At 37.1% G+C, this 26,719-nt stretch overlaps 2 protein-coding genes across 6 annotated transcripts in view; both read left to right on the top strand.

The window, feature by feature from the left end:
- Positions 1–26,719, top strand: part of LOC149800886 (FERM domain-containing protein 5-like) — a 209,419-nt gene that overhangs the window by 72,835 nt on the left and 109,865 nt on the right. For all 5 annotated transcript variants that reach the window (XM_089954940.1, XM_089954939.1, XM_089954942.1 and 2 more), the window contains exon 4: positions 17,246–17,324. In XM_089954940.1, coding sequence (XP_089811066.1) covers positions 17,246–17,324 — 79 coding nt within the window. The remainder of the gene's footprint in view (positions 1–17,245; positions 17,325–26,719) is intronic.
- Positions 4,351–8,846, top strand: LOC149800889 (E3 SUMO-protein ligase ZBED1-like). Its single transcript, XM_089954936.1, has 2 exons — positions 4,351–6,422; positions 6,914–8,846. The coding sequence occupies exons 1-2, from the start codon at positions 4,908–4,910 to the stop codon at positions 7,409–7,411; spliced, it is 2,013 nt and encodes a 670-aa protein (XP_089811062.1). The 5' UTR covers positions 4,351–4,907; the 3' UTR covers positions 7,412–8,846.

Genomic DNA, 26,719 nt, shown 5'->3' with positions numbered 1-26,719 from the left:
TCGATCCATTTATGAGGAATGTGGTCATAAATGACAGGTGGCATTATTTCTGAAACATCGTTATTGTAGTTTTGGAGATATTTTTTAAGTTCAGTGCAGTGGTGCCCATGATTTGAATTTATAATATGTACTTCAAGTTAAAATCTTAAATGCGTTTCTGCCATTTTAATAAATATGCTCACAAAGCTTTGAACCAAACACTGTTATTCATTATTTTCATATTGGGATCACATTTTAATGAGTTAGGTATTTATACTTTCAAAGCAAAATAATAATATAATTATTGGTACATTAATACATTCATGGCAAACATCATGTTTTTTACATAATCATTATGTTTTTTCCCCCACCAAATTACATTTTATGCTTGCAAGTATATGGATTATGCTTTCTTTATACATTAAAAATTAAAAATAAAGCAATAAAAAGTTATTTTTATCATTTTTATTGTCATCTTTTTAATATTCTTGAAAAGATCATTGCTGCATAAGAATAGCATAAAATTATGTTCCTTATTTGCTATTTATAGCAACTGTATGCAAGCCATTTCCAAGAAAACAGTTTTTTTTCTCCAAATACCTCACAGATTCATGATATTGATAAGGTAGTTAGTGGACCTGTCCATAATTTTAAAGAAAATTGCACCAGATGTGAAGCAAAACTCTTTACAGTGTGAGTTAGAGCAGATTGATCTTACTTCAAAACATGTAAGATCAGAAAAAGATCAAAATCAGTACCGCTTTACAAACTCTAAAAGAGAAATCAAAATAATATACAGCAATCTGAACACATGATCTTGCTCATTGCAGAATTCCAGTTCATGATCATTCAGTGAAAGTAACATGCAGACTAGTTGAAATGACTGCTCAGTATAAGTAATTTTTCTGTATATTTTGTGTTTGTATTCTTGATCTTTCTATTCAGAACCAGGTTAGTAGCAAAATTGCATCTTTTTCATACATGCTCTAATTCTGGCATGTAATTTATAGATTACTCTTTCTATGCCCAAACTACACCTTTTGCCACTTACCATAGCAATAATTATGCATACACCTCTTGGGGCTGTGTGTCATATATGTTGATACAAAATTCTAGTGCAACAATAAATTAATAAACAACTAGAGGCAAAAGGGAGAAGATATTGTTTTAAGTGCATATAGCAACTCTCTAATACTCAGTTCTTATCACTGTCTGATCAAATTCTACATATTTGAATTTGGTTGAAATAAGAAAGCTGAGGAAATTAAATATATTTATTGACTTTACAAACAAATTATATTAACCTGCAAAATTTCCATGTAATAACACATGATGATAGTCCCTTAACAACCATGTAGTCATGTTGTTACAGTTGATAAATACATCAATCGATTAGTAATAAGAAATGCTGAAAGTGTACATGAAAAAATTTATATTGTTTCATTTCCAACATATATGGGTCATTAAAAATACTTTTGAAAATAATTTAGGGTGTCACAAAATGTATAGTGTCCCAAGACTTAACATTTATGATGAATACATCATCTTAGTTTTGTATTGCTTTTAGCTCTGCAGGTCTTATGTCAGAAGAGCTTGTAAGATGTGACCCGTTGTCTGTCATGTATCCTAGGATTGTGCTGAAATTTTTATATACACATTGATGAACATAGTGCCAAAGTGACTTTTAATATAATACAATAAGTGAGGGTCCATCGCCGCCAACCATGCAAAGTACCGAATCATGTTATATTGAGAACTGTGATAAGTGCAGAATCAGAATATGTTGAGAATAGAGTAATTTGTTTAACAATAGTATAGCGGGCACTATACATTTTTTTTAAATAATGGTGTTTTGAAAAGGAAATGAAAATACAAGATTAAGTTTCACATTGTTTTTTTCCAACCCATATTGGTATATATTGGTGTGCTTTGGGTCAAGGGGGTCCATAGTAGTAGTAGTAATACCACATTATATCTAGAATTGTGTTATAATCAGGTGTGTTATAATGGGTTAGAGCTGTATCGGCTAGAAATGATGGTCTTTAGTTCAGCAATGTTTCTCAGAGATTTTGATTGTAGGATTCATGAAGGGTGTAACCAGAACTCGGAAGTTATTCATGCAAATGGTGCATAAAACTTGTGAAACTCGGCATCTTTGTTACTTCAGTTCATTTTTTGCAGATGACTACGCATCATTTCAGGGTTACTGAGCCTTGCTTTGCAACCTATTTGTGTAGACTACATTCTTATCTTCATGTAAAAGAGTGCATCAGAATCAGTCTCATTAAGGTCAAGGAACCAAGCAATTGTATATAGTTGTCCTTAGATAAATATGCCATGTTCAAAACTTGACTGGCACACTTAGTTAGGACTAAATCTATCTGTCTTTGCTACAAAACAGAGTTGTGTATGAGCCAAGCTGATGGCTGTTTTGTCTTTGCACATTCATGGTATTATCAATTTTTCACAGAGATGGGAATATCCTCAGTTCTTTGGGTACACTTGGGATCAATGCAGTAGTGGTGTATTGGTTATAATTAGGGTTCCAGACCTTTTGGAAGGTAGTATAATGCATATAATATATTGACCTTGAAGATTTCCCATACCCACTGAGGTTTTTTTAATTTATTCAGACATAACTGCCCTGTGTATGCCATTATATTGACCTACATTGAGCCATCACCATCATATGTATACAAAAGTATGTATTAGTATGTGAATGCAGTAAACCACAACTGGCAAATTATCAGTATGTTAATTTGCACTGACAACAGAACATGGATAAATGCTTTTAATGTATGATAACACATTTATCATTTCGAAAGACTAGTTTATCTTCAAATGATAAATTAGCATATACGTTTTAAAGAATGACAAGGGAGGGATGATTACATACACTAAGAACCAAATAGATGTTTTTTGCCTCCCCCCCCAATCTGGAACTTTCTCATAATAGTATAGAATAAGGTGTGAGCACAAACACACATGTATTTATATTTATCAAGTTATTCGCCTTTTACTGCGCTTTGACTTTCGCTTTGGAAGTGCAGGCTCTATCTCAGTCTCACACACCTGCCAATAAACGTTTTCAGATTGATGTAATGTAAAATAAATTTCCATGTAATAACGGAGGCTGAAATGTCATACTGCAGAGAAATAACCATTTCATAAGTTGAAAATACATAGAAACCTGCATTGAGCCACAACCCATCATAACATAAATTATGGTTTTAAAAAAGGTACATGTAATCTCTCAGTGAATTCATTGCATTATATAATGGGCTGATCCAGGTATTAATAGTCTGTGCATGTGGCAGATAATCTTAACAGTGGCCATTCAAGTCAAACATGTCTTCATCCTTGTAATCAGGTTTCACTTTGTGAGATTATGTATAGGATCAAAGCATACAACAGAAATTTATTCTGTCAGTGAATTTCAGAATTCAAGATGGTACATTTTTTAGTTGTTGATGAGACAGTTGTTGTCCTGCCCACATTAGGTGGGAAGTGAGACACAACAGTCAGTTTTCCAATGTAGTAGTAGTTTGTTATGGTTTTGGTTCAAGTTTTACATTTGCATACATTTCCAAAACCTCATTTCCTGCTTATGAGTGATCATTATGAAGTTGAGATAGTTTTATTCTACAATTTGCAGACTCAATCCTTTTACCTTATTGTGGAGGCTGTAGAAAATTTATGATGAGGTTCTATTTAAAGAGTTTAGCTCTTCTGGTCATAGATCAGTAGAGCTCTCAGGATGGTCTGTTGTTGGTTGTTTGCTTGTGTGTTAGCAGTAGTTTGCTGTTGCTACTCATCTCAAACACTGGAGGATTGCCATGAAACTTTACACACATATAAATGAAAGTGGTACTGCTCGGGTATCCAATATTACCACATTGGGTCAACATGGCTATTTCAGCAATACAAAAGTATGCCTCAGATGCATTGCAGTGCATTAATTTACAGAAAAATCATACAGTCTATTCATCAAAATGTCTCCACAAAAACCCCTGTCCCCTGGTCGTCTCAGTTATTTCTTTAATTGGATTGACAGTAGGATGGACAGAAGTTACAAGTGAAAAAAATAGTTGTTACATTTGTAACATCTTGGTCAGTCCTTGTTTAGTAATAGCCAAATAATCAGAATTCAGCTATCAACATACATTTGAACCTTGTGATTGACCTCCAAGTTGCTAATGATATTGCCACAACAGTGCTTGGGTCAGATTTTTTTATTTGCCACTATTTCTTCTTGCTTTGGATGAATCATTAAGAATCTAAGATAATTCATTCTACCATATGCTTCATCAAGGTCACATGTTTTCTAGCATTGTTTTGATTATGGGCTTGACAGGCAGGTCCTGACTAGGGGTGAAACGATTCATCGATACATCGATGCATCGATACTTTTGCCATTTCGATACACATATCGATACACAAGGTGAAGAATCGATACAAAACGATATCTACCTTATAATAGCTACATAAATCTTCAGCAGTTATGATAATTAAATTAGGAGCTCATTAGACCAAACTGTCGCGGTAGTTGTTTTGTATACACATGAAGTATAGCGTGTGAGATTCAGTTAGTCATCTCCGTTCCCGCACCCGGATCAGTTCTATAGATAAGAGTTTCCTTGTACTAGGAAATTACATTATTTTTTGTTTTTTAAATAATACCATAATTTAAAAATATAATCAAAGACATAAATTAATAATAGTTTCTGAAGGAAATTTTTTTTTCTTACAATTATTATAATAATGTAAGTGTCAATTCTTTTCTCTTTGCGTGGGGCTAAACTATCGGTATGGGCGTGGAACCGGTGATAGAACTTATGATTATTCTTAATCACTAAGACGTTTGGGATGCTTTCATGCAATGAACTACAAGCAGCGGGGTGACCAAGGTGATTCCAACATCCGGTCAAATGGAGCAGACGCAAAAGGCCGAAAAAATTGAACTCGAGTTACCTGCGATTAGAAGATCATCGGCCTGGAACTATTTTGGATATCCTGTGGAGTATGAGAATGTAGTAAGAAAAGTAGACAAGTCCAGGTGTGTTTGCAAACTGTGTTTTACAGCTCTTAGGATTACTGGAAACACCACAAATATGTCTACACATTTAAAACGGCACCACCCAATCATTGCCATTGGAATTCCTTTTAAAGATGACAAGATTTCAGCTCCCAAGGTCAGTGTTTCTCCTACTCCTAAGCCATCACATCCAACAACCACTGGTCAGCTCAGATTGACTGAAGTTTTTCAGTCTCCATTAATTCCATCATCGCAAAGATCACAGACAATCACTAAGCATATAGCGATGTTTATTGCACATGATATGCGCCCTTTCTCAGTGGTTGATTCGCTAGGTTTCAGAAATCTGATTCGTACCCAGGAACCTCGCTACATCATCCCATCAAGAACACACTTCGCAGAGAAAGTTATCCCAGACCTATACCTTCACACCAGACAAGAAGTGCAAAGCACCATATCAGAGGCAGAATCAGTGGCCATTACTACAGATGGTTGGACTTCAAGGGCTACAGAGAGTTACATAACAATCACAGCTCACTTGGTTGATAAGGAATGGTGCATGAAAAGCTTTGTTCTTCAGACGAGACCTTTACACGAGTCTCACACTGGTAAAAATATAGGAGCAGTACTAGACGATGCCAGTAAGGAATGGCAACTGGAAAGGCCCCACAAGTTACTCCCCATAGTAAGAGATAATGCTGCTAACATGGATGTTGCTATTCAAGAGGCAAAGTTCACACCACATATCAAGTGCTTTGCACATACTATAAATCTAGCAACCCAGAGAGGGTTGCAAGTTCATCAGATGTCACGCCTTCTTGGGAGGATCCGGCACATTGTCTCGTTTTTCCATCGCAGTACAACTGCTACTACCCTGCTGAAATCCAAACAAGAGCTGTTGCAGCTTCCTAAACACAAACTTATCCAAGATGTCCAGACACGTTGGAATAGTTCTTATGATATGATTGATCGATTTTTAGAGCAGCAGCCTGCCATTGTAGCTACTCTATTAAGTAAGGAAATCAGACAGAGGGAGACGGACTTAAACACTTTATCAGAGGATGATGTATCAAATGCAGAGGATATTCTCAAACTGCTCAAACCAATGAAAACCATTACAACGATATTGTGCGATGAAGAAGCACCTACCATATCAATGATTTTTCCTCTTAAACATCGTATTATTAGTGCAATGGAAGTGCAAGAAAGTGACTCTGCACTTGTGAAGGCAGTCAAGGTGGCAATCTCCCAAGACCTAGACAAAAGATACAATGACAAGGACACGCAGCAGTTTCTGTTGCAGAGTTGTGCCCTAGATCCAAGATTTAGGGCTCTAACTGATGTAGACGATGCTACAAGGATCCAAATATATGCTTCCATTGTCATGCAAACAGTGAAGGTCAATGAGGTAAGTCAAAAATTTACATATGAGTATCATTGTGTTATCTACGTGCAGCAGTTGAAGCATAACATAATATTATTTTCCCCTTTCAAGATTTTAAGGATATATGAAATTTCTTTTGGTAGTTAAAATTGGACACTTGTCCCCAAAGGTTACCCTAGATGCACCACTGATCTTGGTATGCCCCAGAGTCACCTTCAAAGTTCTTATGTCATCCGATTCTCTCCATCTCCCTCTGAAACACTGACACAAACACACACACACACACACATAGAGCAAACACACAAACTATTACATAACTTCATTGTTTGAAGTTCATAACTTCATATACACAAATATTTCTTAATATTCAATATTGATCTTATATTGATAAAATCATGTTGTTTTATTTATATTAAATGCCAGTGAATTAATGCTAAAATGTTAATTAACATAAAATTGCGAGATTCGTATTAACTTAAGGAGTACATATTATATAATTTTGATTTTTATTACAGTGTGAAACAGTAGTGAAGACAGAGAAGACTGATGAACTCACTCATGTACTACCATCTAGTCTTCCCCCACTACCACAGCTTCCTGCAGTACAAGTTACAGAACGAGATAACAGACCAGCAGCAACAGCGAAGGTTGAAGTTGATGAGCCTCCAGTGAAAAAGGGTGCACTTGAAGATCTTTTTGGAGATGTGTACGTGGTCAAGGTGGAGCCATCAAAGTCCCTCTTTCAGAGGGCAGACACAGAGATAACACGTTATAGGAATGAGACATCTAGTATACATATTGGTGACAACCCACTGATGTGGTGGAAATTCAACGAAACATCATTCCCTTTGCTGGCCAAACTAGCCAAGATGTTGTTGACTATTCCAGCAACATCAGTGCCATCTGAAAGAGTCTTTTCAACTGCTGGAGATGTTGTATCAGCACAAAGAGCCTCTCTGACTGGGGAGAATGTGGATATTTTGATTTTTTTGAAGAAGAATATGAAACTTTGAAAGTTGTGATGAGTAGTCTGACAGTCTTGTGCATATGTTATGCAGAATGATCTAATTCAGTTCATTTATGCCTTTTACAGAGTCATCACAATTGCCAGATAGTTTTAGAACAATGAGTTTGTGACTTAAGAAGATTCATTCATTTTCTGGAAAACGCATTTATGTTGATGAGGATATCATTTTCAATCATCATGAACTTTTCTTTAATTCAGTTATTGGATTCAAATACACATGACAATTTATGTGAAATTACATTTAACACTGTTTGCAGTTAGGTGCTTGCGCGTTATAGACTGATATAGCATATATCAGGTTCAACATTATTTGCAGTTAGGTGCTGTGTATTATAGATTCATATAACAGATCTCAGGCTCAACGTTGTTTGCAGTTGGGTGCTTGTGTGATAAAGATGGATGTAGTAGATCTCAGGTTCAATACTGCAGTTAGGTGCCTGCAAGTTGTAAATTGATATAGCAGATCTCAGGTTTAACACTGTTGTTGTTGTTGTTGTTGTGGGGTTTGACGCCATTTTTCAGCACGATAGGCTATACATGGCGGCCAGTATTAATGGTGGAGGAAGAACCCGGAAAACCCCGGAAAGAACCACCGACCCACGAGAAGCTATTGGCAAGCTTTCTCACATGCCCACATTGGCTGAATCTTAGACTCGAACCGCCGCAGACGGAGGTTTTGACACTGCAGTTGGGTGCTTGTATGTGTTGTAGATAGATATAACAGATCTCAGTTTTTACACTGCAGTTGGGTGTTTGTGTGACATAGATTGATATAACAGATCTCAGGTTTAACACGGCATAATTATTATTTCTGAATCCCAATAATTTTAAACTTATTTTGTATTTTTGTATTACATGTACTTTTTAGTGTGTTATTGTGTTGCAGTATGTTATTGCATGATGAATCAGACACAAAACTTGTAATAGTCCTGTGCATCTGTTAGGCAGAATTATCTAATTCAGTTCATTTATGCCATTTACAGTCATCACAATTGTCAGCTAGTTTTAGAACACTGAGTTTGTGACTTAAGAAGATTTATTCATTTGCTGGAAGATGCATTTAAGTTGATGAGGATATCATCTTCAGTTATTAGGAACTTTCTTTAATTCATCTATAGACTTCAATTACACACATGGCAATTTATGTGAAATTAATTAGTGTTTGCTGCAGTGAAGTTTATCATTTGTGTTTTTTAAGATGATCTTTCTTGAACTGAAGAAAGGAGGAAAGTATACAGCTTAGAAAAGGTTGCATAATTATGATTTCCTAATCCTAAGCATTTTAAATTTTTGTTGTATTTTTGTGTTACGTGTACTTTTTAATATATTATTTTGTTCCAGTATGTTGTTGCATGATGAATCAGACACAAAACTTGTAACATTTCATTTTTATTGAATGAAGGATAAAGAAACACATCAAAGATTTTGTTATATTTTATTTGGTTACACAGAACAACAATGTTAGTAGTCGTGACATTGTATCTTGATTCAATTTTTTCTCTGTTATCATTATACATAACAGGTTAACAAGGTGACTCACTGCTGATACATTGCATATTTGACACTGTTTGAACTTGAAAATACCATTCAACATATACATTCACATGATTAATCAAATGTACTGTGATAATCCCATTTTCAGTTTGATACATGTATCGATATGTATCGTATCGTAGGCTGTGTATCGTGTATCGTATCGATACGTGGCACAGGCGTATCGTTTCACCCCTAGTCCTGACCTTGTATTATTGGTGCAAAACATTGTATACCCAGTTGTATTGTCATGTTACGTCAAGCAGATTAAGTACCATGCCATTGTGTGTGTGTGTGATTTGGATTTTTTAATGTAGCTTAAACAATTTTTCAGTCATATCGCTACGATGTCTGCAATGTGGCAGTTTAAAGTGATGCCTAGCACTGGAGCATCATGCCGCAGACATGTAGTATGATGTCCCACCCAGTTACATTATCCTGACACCAAGCTGACCAGTCCCAACACTGACCTCTTAATGCTGAGCGCCAAGCAAGGCAGCTGTTAGTACCATTTTTGTAAGTCTTTGGTATGACTCGGACAGGGATTGATCCCACAACCTCCCATATCCGAGGTGGGTGCTCTAACAACTAGGCCACCTTAGCGGTTACTACTATGCCATTCACTAGAACTCCAAGTAATCCAATCTGCAAAGACCCTAATCTGTTGCTGTACAGTGGAATGGCAGATCTGAGTCAATGCTCTTATGTTTAAATATGATAGATTACTGGTCTTTCCCAAAAAAGTTAATTGAAAGTTTAGGATGACCTGATGCAGAAAGTAGATACCGGGTAATCACAAAAATGAACAAAAATATGTTGTTCACCTGGAAGTGAGCTTATGGTTGGATGCTTCCATTTTCCATCATTTGTCCATCAGCAGTAGCTATTATGAACTTTTAAAAATCAACGGATTGATATCAGCCAAACTTGGCAAAAAGCTTCCTCATGGTATCAGAACCTCTGTGAATATGTAATTTTTCCTCTGATTTTTGCACCTGATTGTGTTTATTACATTGTGGCAGTGATATGTCTTATTTCCATTGATTTTGTGCAGACAGCATTAAAGCTTTATTAAATATATATATGAACCACACAACCTTTTCTACGTTCTTCTCCAGAGTTGTCATTAACACCAGAAGAATGTTGTACAAATCTAAGGCTGCAACCTTCCCACATGTAAGCAGCTTAATTTAGTTTACTGCAACCTATGACCAATGAACTGATTCCAGTCTGTGACCTAGTTTTATCTGGTTACATTTCTATCATATGGTTTGCATTTGATAATCATTATACTGCCCATGCCCTGGAGGCAGTTGCACATGCCTGGTTTATTGTCTGAAAACATTTGCAAAGTTGGTAATCATGTAACCATATGGTGATAAGTGATGCAGGGTTGTCTGTTCCAGTTAAATGATTCATTTCCTCATTGCTGCACAAGAGGACTGTTTGACACCATTTTTCTCTTCTTTTCTTAAAGTCAGGATGATTTTTAGATAGATGTAGTATCACTAACATAAACCCAGAGATCATAAGGATTGGTTTCAACACAATATCTTGAGGGTTTTTTTATCACTCACTATGACCAGTTTTTTTATTGGCTCACATTTGGAAGAACGACATCAGCTATTCATTTGAGGGTTAAAAGTCATGATCACAGGGACCAAAGAAGGAAGTTTCAAAGCCAAACTTCATGGATGACTTCCTTTGAGATGAGAATGGCACTTGTTGATTATGATATTGATAGGTCAGAGGTCAAGGGCACTTAGTAAATGATAAATGGTTGTTGTTGTTATAGGGTTTAATGCCAGTTTTTAGCACAAGATAGGCTATACATGGCGGCCAGTATAAATGGTGGAGGAAGAGCCCAGAAAACCCCCGGAAAGAACCACCGACCCACAAGAAGCTACCGGTAAGCTTTCTCACGTACCTACATTGGCCAAGCCTGAGACTTGAACCCACACAGACAGAGGTGAGATGGCAGTGATCCATAACAGTGAGCACTTTAGAGTACTTGGCCACTCATGACCCAATGATAAATGGTTCCTCTGAGATAGTTTTGCATATATTATTTACAGTACTCTAGGCGGACACTGATATACTTTGTTATGTTTTGGGACAGCAATCTAAAGCAAACAGTAAATGCAGTAATCAAGCTACCCTCTTCCTTAAGGAAATATATAAAAATTACTTTTCTTTAATTTGGTTATCCTACATTACTTTCTTCATGGGGACAACTCCAGTTGTTGGCTCAAGGAATTAAACCTATAGTCAGTCACTTCATAAAAGAAAAAGGAAAACCAAATCACATCCTTGCAACATGTGATTAATTGTTGCAGTAATTGATGTCCATTGGCTTATTGGCAAATTAAACATTAGAATTGCTATTAATAGAAAGACAGAGATTAATCACATCATGTCTAATATAAATTGATTTTCCATTATTCCTTACTGTATAACTCAGATCTTGTCAAGAAAGTTGGTACTTAATCCTGTAAATACTGGCAGGGTTACATGTACAGTACCAGCTCTTTTTAGAATGAAAACGACTTTAAAGTTCAGTTTACATCATAAATGCTTTAAAATCCAATTTACATTATGCATTATAAACAATAGGAACATCTACCATGTGCACTTATTTACATGTCCATTTGCAAACTGGACAGACCCAGATCTGCTGTTGTTTAATGTGCTGGCAGATCTGGGTCTGTGCAGTTTGTTGGTAGTAATGATTACATCCAAAAACATACCTCAGTCTGCAGGTGCAGCATGATATGGCAGATTAGGATCTTTGTTGTTTGCAATTTGACTTGACTTAAAGTGAGTTATGGAACACGTTTCTGACAGGCACCATACAGACAACATTGAAGTAATTGTCTTGATTTCCTTGCAGTAGCTCATTTTTGTCATTCTCACATCTAGGAAACACATAAAAAGGTATAGCAAACAGTAAAACGTAAATTAAAGTTTTGGTTAGATTGCAGATCGTCTCAACCAATGGAATAATACCTGTTTATTATGCCAGACATTTGGTCATTTGATTTTTTTCTAAACTAGTACTCAAACACATACCAGTTGGGTTGTATGTACAAGGGGGTAAGTCTAGTACTCAAACACATACCAGTTGGGTTGTATGTACAAGGTGGTAAGTCTAGTACTCAAACACATACCAGTTGGGTTGTATGTACAAGGGGGTAAGTCTAGTACTCAAACACATACCAGTTGGGTTGTATGTACAAGGTGGTAAGTCTAGTACTCAAACACATACCAGTTGGGTTGTATGTACAAGGGGGTAAGTCTAGTATTCAAACACATCATAGCTGGGTTGTTTGTACAAAGGGATGTGCCTAGTACTGAAACACGTGCCAGCTGGGGTTGTATGTAGAAGGGGATGAGTCTAGTACTCAAGTCCCTGCCAGCTGGGTTGTTTGCACAAGGGGGATGAGTCTAGTACTGAAACAAGTGCTAGCTGGAATCAGAATTAAGATTTGGTCTACAGTGTGCACAAGCTTCTTTGGGAGCCAAAGTTTCAATAACCCCATCTACACCTTGGCAGATGGAACAGCTACACCACTAGCATGGTGCATTGTACATTGGCAGAAAACGGTCGTGGCAATTGATTTAAAAAGGATTATTTGTAAATTTAACATCGAAAGTATGACTATGTACCAGAGGGAAGCTATTACAGGTCTATTTGAGTGAAAGGTATTTGTGCAAACATGGACTGGCACTGGAAAAGTGTTTATTTATCAGTCATTCAAGTTGTGTGCTCACCTTGTCTTTATCACAAAGGAATGGTGTTCAAATTTGAACGACTTAATTTTGATTGGATGCGGTGGCTTGCTGCTGCATCCTTTGAAATTCACAGACCTGAAGCACAGAAATATCTGCTCAATATGCCAAGGTGTAAACAGAGTTATCAGAACCTTGGCTAGCGAAGATGGTGCACAAGTGGTTGCCCATCATCTCTTAGTTGTTTTTACTTGTTTTGAAAATTTTGATGGAGATTACTTTCCCCAAGTATATCCTCCTTTTCATTAAAGCAGTATATGGGATGTGGTTGTTAATGTCTTATTTACAAAATGTCTCTGATTTTGTTCAGTTAAGGTTATTTACAGGGTTGAAAATCACAGATATTAAGGAATTTGTGTGGGGTGGGTGGGTGTGTGACTGACTTTCATGACTCAAAATTTGGTAATCTTAGAAGGATCAACTTTACAGTGTCAATCTTTTTGTTCATTCAGTATCCCCATTACGTGAGGAGTTTAAAAATATATACACATTGATTGACAGCTCCAGTGGCCTAGTGGTTAGAACATCTGCCTCGGGTGCAGGAGGTCATGGGTTAGAACCCTGGCTGAGTCATACCAAAGATTTATAAAAATGGTAGGCGCTCAGCATTAAGAGGTTAGTGTTAGGACTGGTTGGCTTGGTGTCAGGATAATGTCACTGAGTGGGACATGATGCTATATGTCTGAGGCATGATGCCCCAGACTGCTAGACATCACTATAAACTGCCACAATGAAGACATCGTAGCGATATGACTGAATTTTTTTTAAAGCTACATTAAAAATCCAAATTACACACACACACACATGCACACACATTGATGGTTAATGAGTTTTAGTTGGATAGTGGATGGCTACAAAGGTGAGATGGTCCATTCTAGACACATTCCATTGCTAAAAGCTGTTTAATGTTACTGTACTTTCAATGCCAAATGTCCCCCACCCCCCAACCAACATACGGATCAACCAAAAAATGCAATTTTCAGTATGTGCACTACATTTATTCACCCAAGCTGGGTGTGCAAGATTTTTATTTGACAGTGTTACTAATCACAAGGCCAACAAGTGCAAAATTATATTTCACTCTTGGTTTAACAATTAAGATACCAGCATACCAGGAAAATTTCATTCCTTTATGAAATATTCTCTGTTTTAAAAATAAAATGTTTTCTTTCCAGTTGGCAGTTTGATGATGTTTATTAGCTTGCTTGGGAATTTTTTAGGTTGGATTTTTTGTGTAGGAATTCAGCTCAGGTTTCTCACAGGTGGGTGAATAAAACGTAATGGTATGCGATCCTCCATTGTGTATCAGATGCGGCAGTCTGTAACTTGTGTTTGCCTGCGTATTATATGGTTGGGAGAGGAAAAGAATTGACAAACTTTTCATAATTTTAATAGTGTACCAAACAGTTGTGCATGATTGGCCATGGCATACATCTTCTATTGTAGAGACATCCATAAATTTTCTCCATGTTTCTCCCATGTTATTTGCATTTAAAGTGGCAACAGTGCATGATTTTGTATGGTATGCACAGGGAGATGATTCTAATGCAGAATCACATTTGTACTTGCAAGCTTCAAGATCAAGTTGTGGCCTATGGTATGCATGAACAGCAGTACATTTTCTCCTAGTTGTTTCTACTAATTTTTAGAAATTTTCATTATGATTGGTTTTGTAGGAAATCACTCTGTTAACATTCCAGTTTTATCATCATTACATTACTGTATATACTCACTTATAACTTGAGTAAAACTATAAACAACAAAGATCTTGTAGTACCTGCAGATCCGGGTCTGTGTTGTTTGTTCTACTGATTACTCCTTACTGCACAGACCCAGATCTCTGAGCACATTATGCGATGGCAGATCTGGGTCTGTGCAGTTAGGAATAATCAGTAGAACAAACAACATGGACCCTAATCTGCTGGTGCTACATATGTTTGTTGTTTATAATTTGACTCAGATTGTAAGTAGGGTTTCTCATAGTAGATGAGCTATCAAAGCTCCTGTGCTCTACCAGCTGAACTACCACGGCTCCTGTGTACCTGTATGTTTGGGGGTGGGAAGGTGGTTTTAATGGTACTTTTATCACATTATTGGCTACATCATGAAGAGGAGATGGAACATACTGAGTCAGCTGACTCGGGTTGGCCTGGGTGGTTATCAAAAACTGGCAACCCATGGATTTCAAGTCCAACACTTTACTAATTTAGTTGCCATAGCTTCCTGCATCATAATGAAATGGAATTGAGAAAAAGCAGTGCAGTTACGTAAAGGAATAAATTAGAAAGACCCAGCACAAAATGATACAGCTGAAGACATAATAATAATAATGATAATAATAATGGTATAGTAAAGACCAGTGTTAATAATGACCAAAAGACCGTACTTATAATCTGATGCTGATGCTTTTAACAGCCCAGAAACAATAGAACTAAATTTAGAACTGTAAAGCAAAGCAAAATTTAGAACATGTAATTGAGGTTAAGATATCATTCAAACAGTAAAAATTCAGAACTCAAAATTAATGTTTTGTCTGTGTAAGGAAAAATATTAATTAATGGGAATTTTATTTCGTTTTAACTGTCACAAGTTAACTATGTTGCACCTAGAGTATTCGCACATGCTCTTATTTGTTTGTACCCGACTGCCAGTTTTAAAAATGAAAAGCAACAAGGATTTAAAAATGCACAAAATTTAGTCATTTCATCAATTTATAATTTCTAACCTGTTTATTACCAGGGGGTCTCTAACACTGTCAGCTTATTGGCATTTCAAAGCAAATGGAGGCTTGATATCAACAAGCATCTTTTTCTTTACTTTCCTTTTTATTTACACAGAGTTAAAGCATGTGTGCATTGGTAAATTGTAATATAGATCTTACTTACACAGAGATAAAGCCTGTGTGCATTGGTAAATTGTAATGTAAATCTTACACAGAGATAAAGCCTGTGTGCATTGGTAAGTTGTAATGCAGATCTTACTTACACAGAGATAAAGCCTGTGTGCATTGGTAAGTTGTAATGTTGATCTTAGTTACACAGAGACAAAGCTTGTGTGCATTGGTAAGTTGTACGGTAATGTAAATCTTACACAGAGATAAAGCCTGTGTGCATTGGTAAATTGTAATGTAAATCTTACACAGAGATAAAGCCTGTATGCATTGGTAAGTTGTAATGTAGATCTTACTTACACAGAGATAAAGCCTGTGTGCATTGGTAAGTTGTAATGTAGATCTTACTTACACAGAGATAAAGCCTGTGTGCTTTGGTAAATTGTAATGTAAATCTTACACAGAGGTAAAGTCTGTGTGCATTGGTAAGTTGTAATGTAGATCTTACTTACACAGAGACAAAGCTTGTGTGCATTTGCAAGTTGTAATGCAGATCTTACTTACACAGAGACAAAGCTTGTGTGCATTTGCAAGTTGTAATGCAGATCTTACTTACACAGAGACAAAGCTTGTGTGCATTTGCAAGTTGTAATGCAGATCTTACTTACACAGAGACAAAGGTTGTGTGCATTGGTAAGTTGTAATGTAGATTTTACTTACACAGAGATAAAGCTTGTGTGCAATGGTACGTTGTAATGTAGATTTTACTTACACAGAGATGCTTGTGTGCATTGGTAAGTTGTAATGATCTTAACGATTATTGATTGGCAGAGTGTTAAAGTGTGGATTGAGAGAATAATAATATGGTGGTTCTTTGGGAAAATATGCATACAATCATGGTTGTAATGTATGTATGACTTTTTTCTGGTAGATGGACATGTGTCAGATAGACAAAAGTAGGCAAGTAATGCCCGTTGTTCATTCTTTATCCTACCTGTAGTGTTAGATAAACGTACTTGTTATACTTCATGGCAGTATATGAGCTTACGGTAACCTTGTTATGGCAGTAGTGTGGGGATTTATCTTCTCCTTTTTGCTTTCAGACACCAAACTAAGGAATTTAATATGCCTTCAGATGACAAAAAATAACTATATTTTGCCATCCGAAAACTTGCCGAAAATATGGTACATGTGTTCAGGGAGATGCAAGTCCAAAATTTACAGAATTATTGAGATTATCAAAGACGGTGAACTACATCACAGCTGTTGCTTGGAATCGTAGACTTGCTCAGCAAATATGGCAGCTGTTGTGCTTAAGAAACTCCTGTTTGGTTTGAAACTCCAATAAGTTGACAGTGTTGGGGACTGCCTGGCGTTGATTAGGTTAGAAATTATAAATTGATGAAGAAAATGTTATGTGCCACAATGCCTGATGTGACCGCAGCAATGATGATGATGATGCTAACAAAGTGGAGGGATTGTCTGAGATTTACCTGTTTACCAGGTGCAGATTTCTTTTGTATCCTGGCAGTATCCTTACTTTTTAAAGTTACTCCTGTTATTGTTTTTTTTCTTCATCCAAATTTAAATGACAGTGTCTCTGTTGTACAGGCAGTAGAAAAAATATGGACAAAGATTTAGTTTAAAAAACTGATTTATGTTTTGCAGGTGTCAGTCCATGTGTGTTGTGTTTTCGTGTCAAGTTTTATCCAGCTGATCCAATGAAATTACGTGAAGAGATTACGAGGTAAGGAACCATACCTTTTAATAGTAGCAATTATTTATCCTGTCGCTATTGCTTAGCTAATCTATTTTCATGCTGAAAATATACTGTCCGTATAATGTGAGTACACCCAACCAGAGTGGAGAAAAAGACATTATGACCCTTTTTCCTTTTGCACACCACTCATTTGCAAGGTCATGCACAGGAGGTAGATGTACATGTACCTATTTGTCATTCTTTTCTTGGACACCATGCTATATAGACATCTGAAGCAATTGTGACACAGAAATTATGCCTGTGGACAACTAATATACCGCAGTTAGTAGTCTCTCTCTACAGTGTTTAATAATTCTCAATGTTGAAACTGTCCATTCGTTTCTAAAACCTTATTGTAGCTTCTTTTTTTTCCCTTAGAACTTGGTCTTTGCAGGAATTCGGAAGCTACCTTGTGTTCTACCCTTGGTGGTAGACACTTTTATTTAAAATATTAACTGAATGGTACAGGTAAGTCCCTATGTTCTAGGAACAATAACAGGCTCATTTCCTCCATTTTTCTTTTCAGCTCGATAAAATAGTTATAACTTTGTACAATGCTCTCATTGATATTCATATATTTGCATGTTACCTCAATAAACAAATCATCAGAACTGGAATATCTTGTTTCTTTCAATAAATAAGGAAATACTTTAATGATAATTTCCACTTTTTGAGAAACCATTCAACTTCCCCCTGTATGGAGATGACAGAAAGTTCTCGCATCCCTAACAGCATTCATTCTTCAGATAGCGGGTTGCTCCTTCCTGTTGGGGAGGTAGAGCACTGCGACTGCGGGTTGCACCCTTCTGTTTGGGAGGTAGAGCACTGCAATGGTTGGTTGCATCCTCCCATCAGTGAGGTAGAGCACTGCAATAGTGGTTTGAGCACTGTGACAGCAGGTTGCACCCTCCCTTGAAGGAGGTGATACACCATAACTGTTGGTTACAACCTCCCTTTAGGGAAGTTGAGCACCACAATAGCAGGTTGCTCCCTCCCATTAGGGAGTTTGAGCACTGAAATACATACTGTGCTTCTGGCAATGTGTTTGCCCCCTCTATTAGGGAGACAACACATTGCACCCATGAAACACAGAGTGATGATGAGGTCTTCTCCATCTGTCACTCATCAATCTCATGGTACAGGGCAGTGCCAGGACCAGGAGTGAGCTCCCACCCTGTGCAGGATTTTACAATCCATACACAGGATTGAGGCTCGGGATGGGAACTGTTTTGGTGTCCCCCCAACCTTATTATACCTATGAACCCTTATGGGATGTGGTGCCTTCCAACACAGGGACCTTGATCCATTATACCCCCCATTGACTACTGGACCTTGCATACCAATCAAAGTAATGATGCTGCTAGTGTCCGACCATCACCTCACCAAGTGTTTTCCTTTCTGAATGCTATAGGTGTTACATCATCGAGAGTAGTTAGATGTTCTCATCTTCCCTCTGCACCTTATGATCAACTAGGGGCTGCAACACATAGTACTCCTGTGCCCCCTCCATCAAGGGACGTAATGATGCCCAGCCACTCTCCAACTCAGAGTGTCCTTGACTATGATGATAATGATGCTCTCCCCATCCTCGTTGACTCCAACAAGCTTGAGACAGAAGCTGTGGCAAAGACACCTTCTCTCAGGCCCACTCCCTCATCACAGATGGATGAAGAAGAAGAGAAGGTCTGGTTCTTTGATAAGGTTGTAAACAAGGTTTATTGTTTGTTACCCGCCTGACTTGTACCCAAACCATTCGGCACAGTCTAATAAAGATCCTTTCCAGTTCTGAAAAGATCTCTGGGTTATCACCTCAACAGACATCTTAGTTCTCCCACATTCATCTACAATTGAGGAAATATCGGGGAGGTTTTCACAAGGCTGACTGAAATATTGCTCGAAAACGTAGAGGGTGGACAGTTCCTCCCTCTATGTTGAGACCCCTTATCTGCTTCAAGCTATCAGGTACAATCCCCAAAGTGGCCTATTAAACCATATCATTTGGAAACTGATGTGGCCAAAGTGGGTATTTCTTTGGGATCTTGGGCACACCTTCCCATTGAAACAATTGAGACCATGGAACAGAAAAATCAGTTACTTGTAACTGTAGCCTCACATGCTGACCTTTTCTCAGCTACTTTCTTTAGTATGCTGAGAGAGGCCTCCCTCAATCCAATCTCATTACGTGTCCTGGAGGCTACTGTAAAAATATCCTGGCATGTGCTATCTGTTGCCATGGCATTATCAGCAGAATTTCCACACATCTGCCATGATTCTGCATTGGACTCCTCAAAGGTCTTGCATAACCACAGTAAAGATCTTCTAAGTTCTGCTCCTGTATAAGCTGAGACCCTCTCTGGGGGCCTCATTCCTACCATAGACCACCTCCTTCCTCATCAGGTCTGCGGCACCCAGGTTGCTGCAGATACAAGAGGAAGTTTTCCAGCCTACCTTCCTTTCCTACCAGGGCAGGAAGGGTGGGGGTGGAAGCAGCCCTAGCAAATTACCCCATCTTCCGTGCATTCCCTACCTAAACGTTCCAGTAGGTGCTTGCCTAGGCCTTTTCTTAGAGGCTTAGTCAAGCATCATGGACGATGGTTGGGTCTTCTCCTTTGTAAACGAGGAACAACCCCCACTATCAAGGACTCCCATTTTCATTCCCCAGTCCAGTCTGGTGGAATTAAAAGAAGAGGTGCACACCCTTTTGCAGAAAGGGGCAGTCAAGAAGATTTTTAACAATCAGTCTCCTGCCTTCTACTCCCAAATCTTCATTGTCACCACAAGAAGCAGGAACTTTCAAATCATTATCGATCTCTCCCCGCCCAACCAGTTTCTGTTGGAGGAAACCTTCAAGATAGAGACAACCTCCCGAATTCGGAACACACTTCGTTTATCGGATTGGGCAGTCTCCATCAACCTTCAGGATGCCTATGTATACATCCCCTTTTTCCCTCTGCACCACAATATCTTCATTTTTGCCTAGACCAGGAAGTTTTAAAATTTTGGGTTCTGTTTGGAATCTCTTCTGCACCCAGTCTCCACCCAGGTTCCCGGCTATACATGTTCCAAGGTTTCCTAGGAAAGCTTGGAAAAAATTTCAGATGCATCTGGTTCAGGCTGGAGAGCCCCTTTAGAGCTGGAGGGCATAATTCTATATGGTTCCTGTACTTGGGCCAAATCGTTCCACCACGTTAACAACCTAGAAATGAAAGCAGTATTTCTAACATTGCAAGGGTGCATTGACCTAGTAAGGGGCTGATGTGTCATGGTCTCCTCAGACAACACGTCTGTTGTAGTGTACCTACAATGTCAAGGAGGCACACATGCCCCTTCTCTTTGCGTGGAGGTCTGGAACCTTTATCTCTGGGCAGCCTCAAAGAATGTCACAATCTGAGTTCCCCATATTCTGGTCAAGATGAACATATTAACAGACAGCCTGTCTAGAACAGACTGAGCTGTCTTCACAGAATGGTCTGTTCACTGCTCAGTAACAGAGTCCCTGTTTTTCCTTTGGGGAAGACCTCTAGTGGACCTGTTTGCGACCAAGCTGAACAACAAACTTTCCTTTTACATGAATCCTGTCCCGGATCAGAAAGCATTGGCAGTCGATGCATTCAGCTTCCAGCGGGATCGCCTGTTCGTTTATGCCATCCCACCTTTCTGACTGCTTCCACAAGTTCTGCAAAGAGTCAGAAATTCCACTGCTTGGATCATTCTCATTCTCCTGTTGTGGCCTCAACAACCCAACAACATTGATCTCCTAGACCTCTTGATAGATTGACCAAGGTCTCTACTACACCACTCCTGTCACAACACCTGGGATCCCTTCTCCACAACAGTCCAGACATTCTCCACCTTCATGCCTGGCTTATCCCAAACCATCTGTCAGCCAGAACAAGTTTCTAGACTGTCACCAGTTGCATCATTCAAGCCAGGAGAGCTTCTCCATCCAAAGTATATGATCCAGGTGATTGGTGCAGTAGGAACACGTTGATCCTATCCGCCTTTCTGAAATGAAACACTGAGTGAAGATTCCTTTTATGGATCTCACACTCAAAACTGTGTTCCTTCTCACCCTTGCCTCAGCAAGATGAAGAAGTGAAATTCATGCCTTGTCCATTGACTCTGGCTGTCTTATCCCCGTACCCAGAGAGGTTCCTGTTCTCAGTAAAATATGCGCTGGGGATGATCAAGATGGAGTTTTATGCCCCATGCGTACTCTTCATTCCTATCTTAATGTCTCCAGAGCATAAAGAAAAATTAGGAAACGTCTCTTTCTCCCTCTAGGAGGGTGTATTCACATCATATGTACATTATATTTTTGGTATAAAAATAGATTAGCTAAGCAATAGTGACAGGTAAGTATTGCATAATTAAAATTAGTTTTACCCGACAAACATCTACATACTGGTCTCTTTACAAAATGGCCTATAGAATAGAAAGTATGCTACAGCCATCTGTCTATATGTGTCTGTTTCCTTTGTCAGCTTCTTTTGATAATAAGGCAGTTGAAAATGTAAACAATGGCAAGTTGTTAGAAATAATCATTGACATACGTCTTAATTTTGAAAAACAAGTAGACAATGTTTGTAGGTCTCTTATATCTAAAATTTCATTCCATAGTAGAAAACAAAAAGAACTCAACAAAGACGGATGGATGGATTGATGGAAGGAGGTGCTTCTTCCCTAAGTTTTCCTGGATTCTTCATCCAATGAATATACTAGCCATGACATACAGGTTATCATGCTGAAAACTGGTGTTAAACTTATAACACCAACAAAAATAACTACTGAGCAGAATGTGATCAATGTTTACACTAAGTACCAGGCTTAGGTCAGTATTCAACAAATTGTAATGCACCATCAAATTTGGATGAAGACAGAAACAAGAAAATTTTAAACACCTTTTCATAACATACTCAAACAATAGAATTAGAGCAATATTTCGTAGGAATCCATCCGAATGACCTATCTCTCTTTGCTAACTACTCTTTCATAGGACAACTGGGCAGATCAGGTGAGCGCTGTTAGGACCATTTGGACCAGTTACTTTTTAAAAAAAAAACAATTTTGACAAAAGCATTGCTAGCATCAATAAGCAAAACCCACAAAGAAACTTGTTAGCATAATCAATCAATACCCTTTTCATTTAGAACTAATCCAGTTATATACATATATATGAATATGCAAATGACCAGATAAGATTTTTGTTCATTTATACTTTTTTAAATAAATTTTAACATTTTTGGACTTGGGGATCATGCAGTGAAACAAATCCAGTGGCCTAGTGGTTAGAGCGACTTACAAAAGTGGTACTAACAGCGTCCTTGCTTGGCGCTCAGCATTAAGAGGTTAGTGTTAGGACTGGTCGGCCGGTGTCAGGATAATGTGACTGGCTGGGACATCACGCTACATGTCTGTGACATGATGCCTCAGTGCTAGACACCACTATGAACTGCCATACTGTAGACATGGTAGCAATATGACTGAATAATTGTTAAAGCTATGTTAAAAATCCAAATCACACATACACACACACAATTATAGTTAATTTTAGTTTATATTGTTGCTTTAGTTGATTTTTACGTTTAAATTTGTTACATAATATCAAATGCTAAATTTTATTAGTGTGTCATGGTTCTTTTACAGGCAGATCATTCTGCCTTACATTTTATGTTTATACCAAAGCACTTACAGGTTTCCCATTCAAAATCATACTCTTTGAAGGTATCATCAATGCAATAATAAATGATGTTATCTTTTCTGGTGATAGTATATCATGAAACAGACAGAAACTATAGACTTTTTCTTAACACATTAACCCCTGGAGGTGTTTGTTTTCACCTGAAATTCAAGTAGGAAACACATTTTGAAAGCTATTTCTGAATACATCCTAATACTTCAGGTGATTTTCCAATAACCTAATACCTAGTTGTGTTAGAAACATTGTTTTTCATTGGCTATTTGGCTCACGCATGAGCAGAAGGGTAAAAATTTTCGTATTGAGACCACTCTTTATTCCAAATGCCCATCTTATCCTACTTTTTGCAAAGGTTCATCTGTCTGTTTGCAGTTCATACCAGTCTGTCTTAGATCTGAGACCAAAAAGTCTAAAATCCGGGCAAAAAATTGGATTCCGACCACAGACGAATTTTAGGTGGGGAAAAAAAAAACTAGTTCCACAAAAGGAGGTTTTTCACTACGTATTTTGAAGTTCAACTAGAACTTCCAGATTATTTGGTATCATTGTAGAGCTACATCTGACTATCTTTCTATAATACCACCCACTTTAGTGTATCATACATGACCTTGATGCTACAGAGCACGACAGTAGGGTACTACCTCCTGCCACATAAACTCGTCGCCAGGGGTTAATTTATTAAGCACAATTTGCCTTCTATTGTTCAGTGGTCCTTAATGACATTGTGAATGGATGTACTTTGTCGTCTCCATTCAATAAGTACCGTTATGATGACACACTAGCCACTAGCGATAAAACGGTAAAATTGCAAAAGAACTTGTATCTGGCTGTACTGACCAAGCAGATGTACTGCTGCATTTTTATCATAGTCATACTAATAAAAACAAAAGTAACTAACAATAAAATTAAATTCATAAATTCAGATTTCAGAAACGCAATAGGTATATGTGCATCAAAATGGATCAGGCTTTGTAGCAATGTTCTTTCATGTATCTTAATGAATTCAGTACAGATATACTTCATGTAGCAATATTTTATATGTAGGCACTATCCAAACAAGCATTCTGTTTATCTGTCTGTCTGATCAATGTCAGAATAAAGGGTGCATTAGTCCACAGAAAGCTTTCAAATGTTCTTGTTTAGTGTGTATATTTTTACCTGTATAAATAAAAATGAAGAAACAGCTGGAATATTTGGTGAAAGGTATTCTATATTTAGGTAGTAGAAAGATCTTAATTTTAACACAGCAAGAGTGTCATCTTGCTTTGGTTCAGAAGACCCAGTATGTCTTTTTCAGTATATTAGTTCTTTTTTTTTTAAAAATAGTTTTAAAGATTAGTTCTTGGGGTTTTTTTTATAGTTCGAAATGTAAGTTTTTTATGCTGATTTTAAAGAGTACCTACAAGTAATTACGGACCGGCATGTCATTCTAATAAATAGGTGAACAGTATGATATGAAATTCATTTGTCAAAAGGGAGCCGTTTTTAAATGTTTCAGCAGATGGTGTCATTGGATTGTCAGTTCTAGCTAAGTTTAATTATACAATATATAACATATTTATGAATAAACAAGATGGCTCCAATCAAGTAACACATGTTACAGATATGATTGGAGACAGAAAATTTCTAGCAGGGAAGATTTATTAAAGTATGATTGGGATTTTTTGAGATAAAAGTACATGGGCTTGTAATTGAAATTGGACTTGGCAAGTGGTCATGATGAATATAGAGAAATCATAACTGCCAATGCTTGAACAAGAATTTTGAACATCTTAATTCTTAGTAATCTTAATTCTTAGTAAAGTTGAAGCCTTTACAGAGGTCATTGATGTAGCATACAAAATGAGTCAATGTAATCAGCCTTTTTTCATTTCATTGATGTAGCATACAAAATGAGTCAATGTAATCAGCCTTTTTTTATTTCATTGATGTAGCATATAAAATGAGTCACTGTAATCAGCCTTTGTTCAGTTCATTGATGTAGCACACAAAATGAATTTGTACAGTTTATTGATATAGTTTTCAAAATGAGTAAGTGCAACCAGGGTTTGTTCAATTCATTGAAATAATATACAAAATGAGTAAATGTAATCAGCTCTGACATATTTGTGTGCACCTTTTCAAAGTGCACATGCCATTTTTCAACACAGGACAAGCCTGTGTGTGATTATAGGACATTGACACATAACTGATTATGGAAGTAAAATTTTCACTGGATTAAGAACAATGGATTATGAACAGTGATGAGAAATTATTCTGGATTAACAATAGCATTATTGGCAACAGGTAGACTCCAGGGAAGGAATGCAAGCTCTTTTGGACACTAATTTTGATGTAAGGTCCAATGTTTGTTGTTGGATAATGAGTTAGGCCATGTACAGTTTAAATGCTGATTAATTTCAGAAGTACCCATAATAAAATGGCGACAGCATGCCCACACTATAAAGCCCCTCGTTATAACAAATGTATCGTTATTAGGTGGTTTTAGTCATAGATACCATTTCATTAAGTGATAGTATAATTAAATGCATGATGTACTTCATTATAATGTTGCCTGCCAAGGCATTATGCTGTCTGATTCCCATGGATATCATAAAGAGGGGTACTATAGTTTAAGGATATATTTCTTATCACATAGCCAGATCGACTGAATACTTATCAGGGAAAAGGGTGTACCCAGGTACTCTGTGGTTTTTTTAGTACTTAAAGAAAAAACAATCTCAGATTATTTTTTAACTTCTGCTTCATGAAAATCCTTAACCATTATCATTTTGGTGATGATATAACCAAACAAAACATGAAATACAACTGTAAAGGTTGCTTCCTTGATTTGGATAATTCATGATGATTAGAATTTTCCCTTACTCAGGGCATAAATATCTTAGATATCTTAGAGTTCAGCATCTTTGGCAATATTGCACTGCCTTCATCAGTGACTACCATTGATGATGTGACTTATAATGGTCATGTGATATGAGGAGTACTGGTGTAGAAAGGTGAAGGAGGCAATTGACCTTATGCAAGATGATTAATTGCTCCATCTACCATATTATGTGACATGATGACCTGTTAACCTCCAACAAGCATGCATATTTGGCAAAGAAATATGTTTCAGTTTAAGTGGTATGTTTATTAAAAGTGATTTGTATTAATCTTAAATATATAACATTTCAAAGTTGCATAAATGATATTGCAGTAGACAATAATTATTATTGCAGTTCAGGTTCATATAGTAAGAACTTAAGTGTTTTATTTCAGTAAATAATAAAAATCAGTTTTAAAGCTGCCTGAGAACTTATTGATGTACAAGAAAATTTGCTCCAAAAGATGTTAATGTATTTATTATATACTCTTATCCATATTAATTTTATCTGGCTTGTGTTTATGATGCCTTGGAAGTAAATAAATTAAAAATTAATGACAAAATCATAAATAATTACTGTTTAGAAGGATACTGTGCACAAAATAATTTTAAAGTTCTACTATGCTTGTCAGATGGAATTTTGATCAATGATGTTTGCTGATGTGAACATGCAAATGCATGCTTAATATATCAGAAGATAAATATCTGAAACCCTTTTTTTTTTTATTTCTTTATTGTTAATTACATTTGTGTATCCCCATCCCTCCTTCAGCCCAGTGAGGAAATACAGAGTCACTCTAGTGTCTGAAAGATGGAGATGAT

The sequence above is a fragment of the Sinohyriopsis cumingii genome, chromosome 4 (genome assembly GCF_028554795.1).
Source record: "Sinohyriopsis cumingii isolate HCF-2022 chromosome 4, ASM2855479v2, whole genome shotgun sequence".
In the NCBI taxonomy this organism is placed as follows: Eukaryota; Metazoa; Mollusca; class Bivalvia; order Unionida; family Unionidae; genus Sinohyriopsis; species Sinohyriopsis cumingii.
Note: the sequence above shows the minus strand (reverse complement) of the source record. Positions and strands in the feature narration are given on the sequence as shown.

What these genes read in the sequence shown, in the direction of transcription:
- LOC149800889 (XM_089954936.1), top strand. Translation starts at nt 4,908, where the DNA reads ATGGAGCAGACGCAAAAGGCCGAAAAAATTGAACTCGAGTTACCTGCG. An exon ending in AAACAGTGAAGGTCAATGAG is followed by an intron (nt 6,423 to 6,913) that starts GTAAGTCAAAAA and finishes TTTTTATTACAG; the next exon opens with TGTGAAACAGTAGTGAAGAC.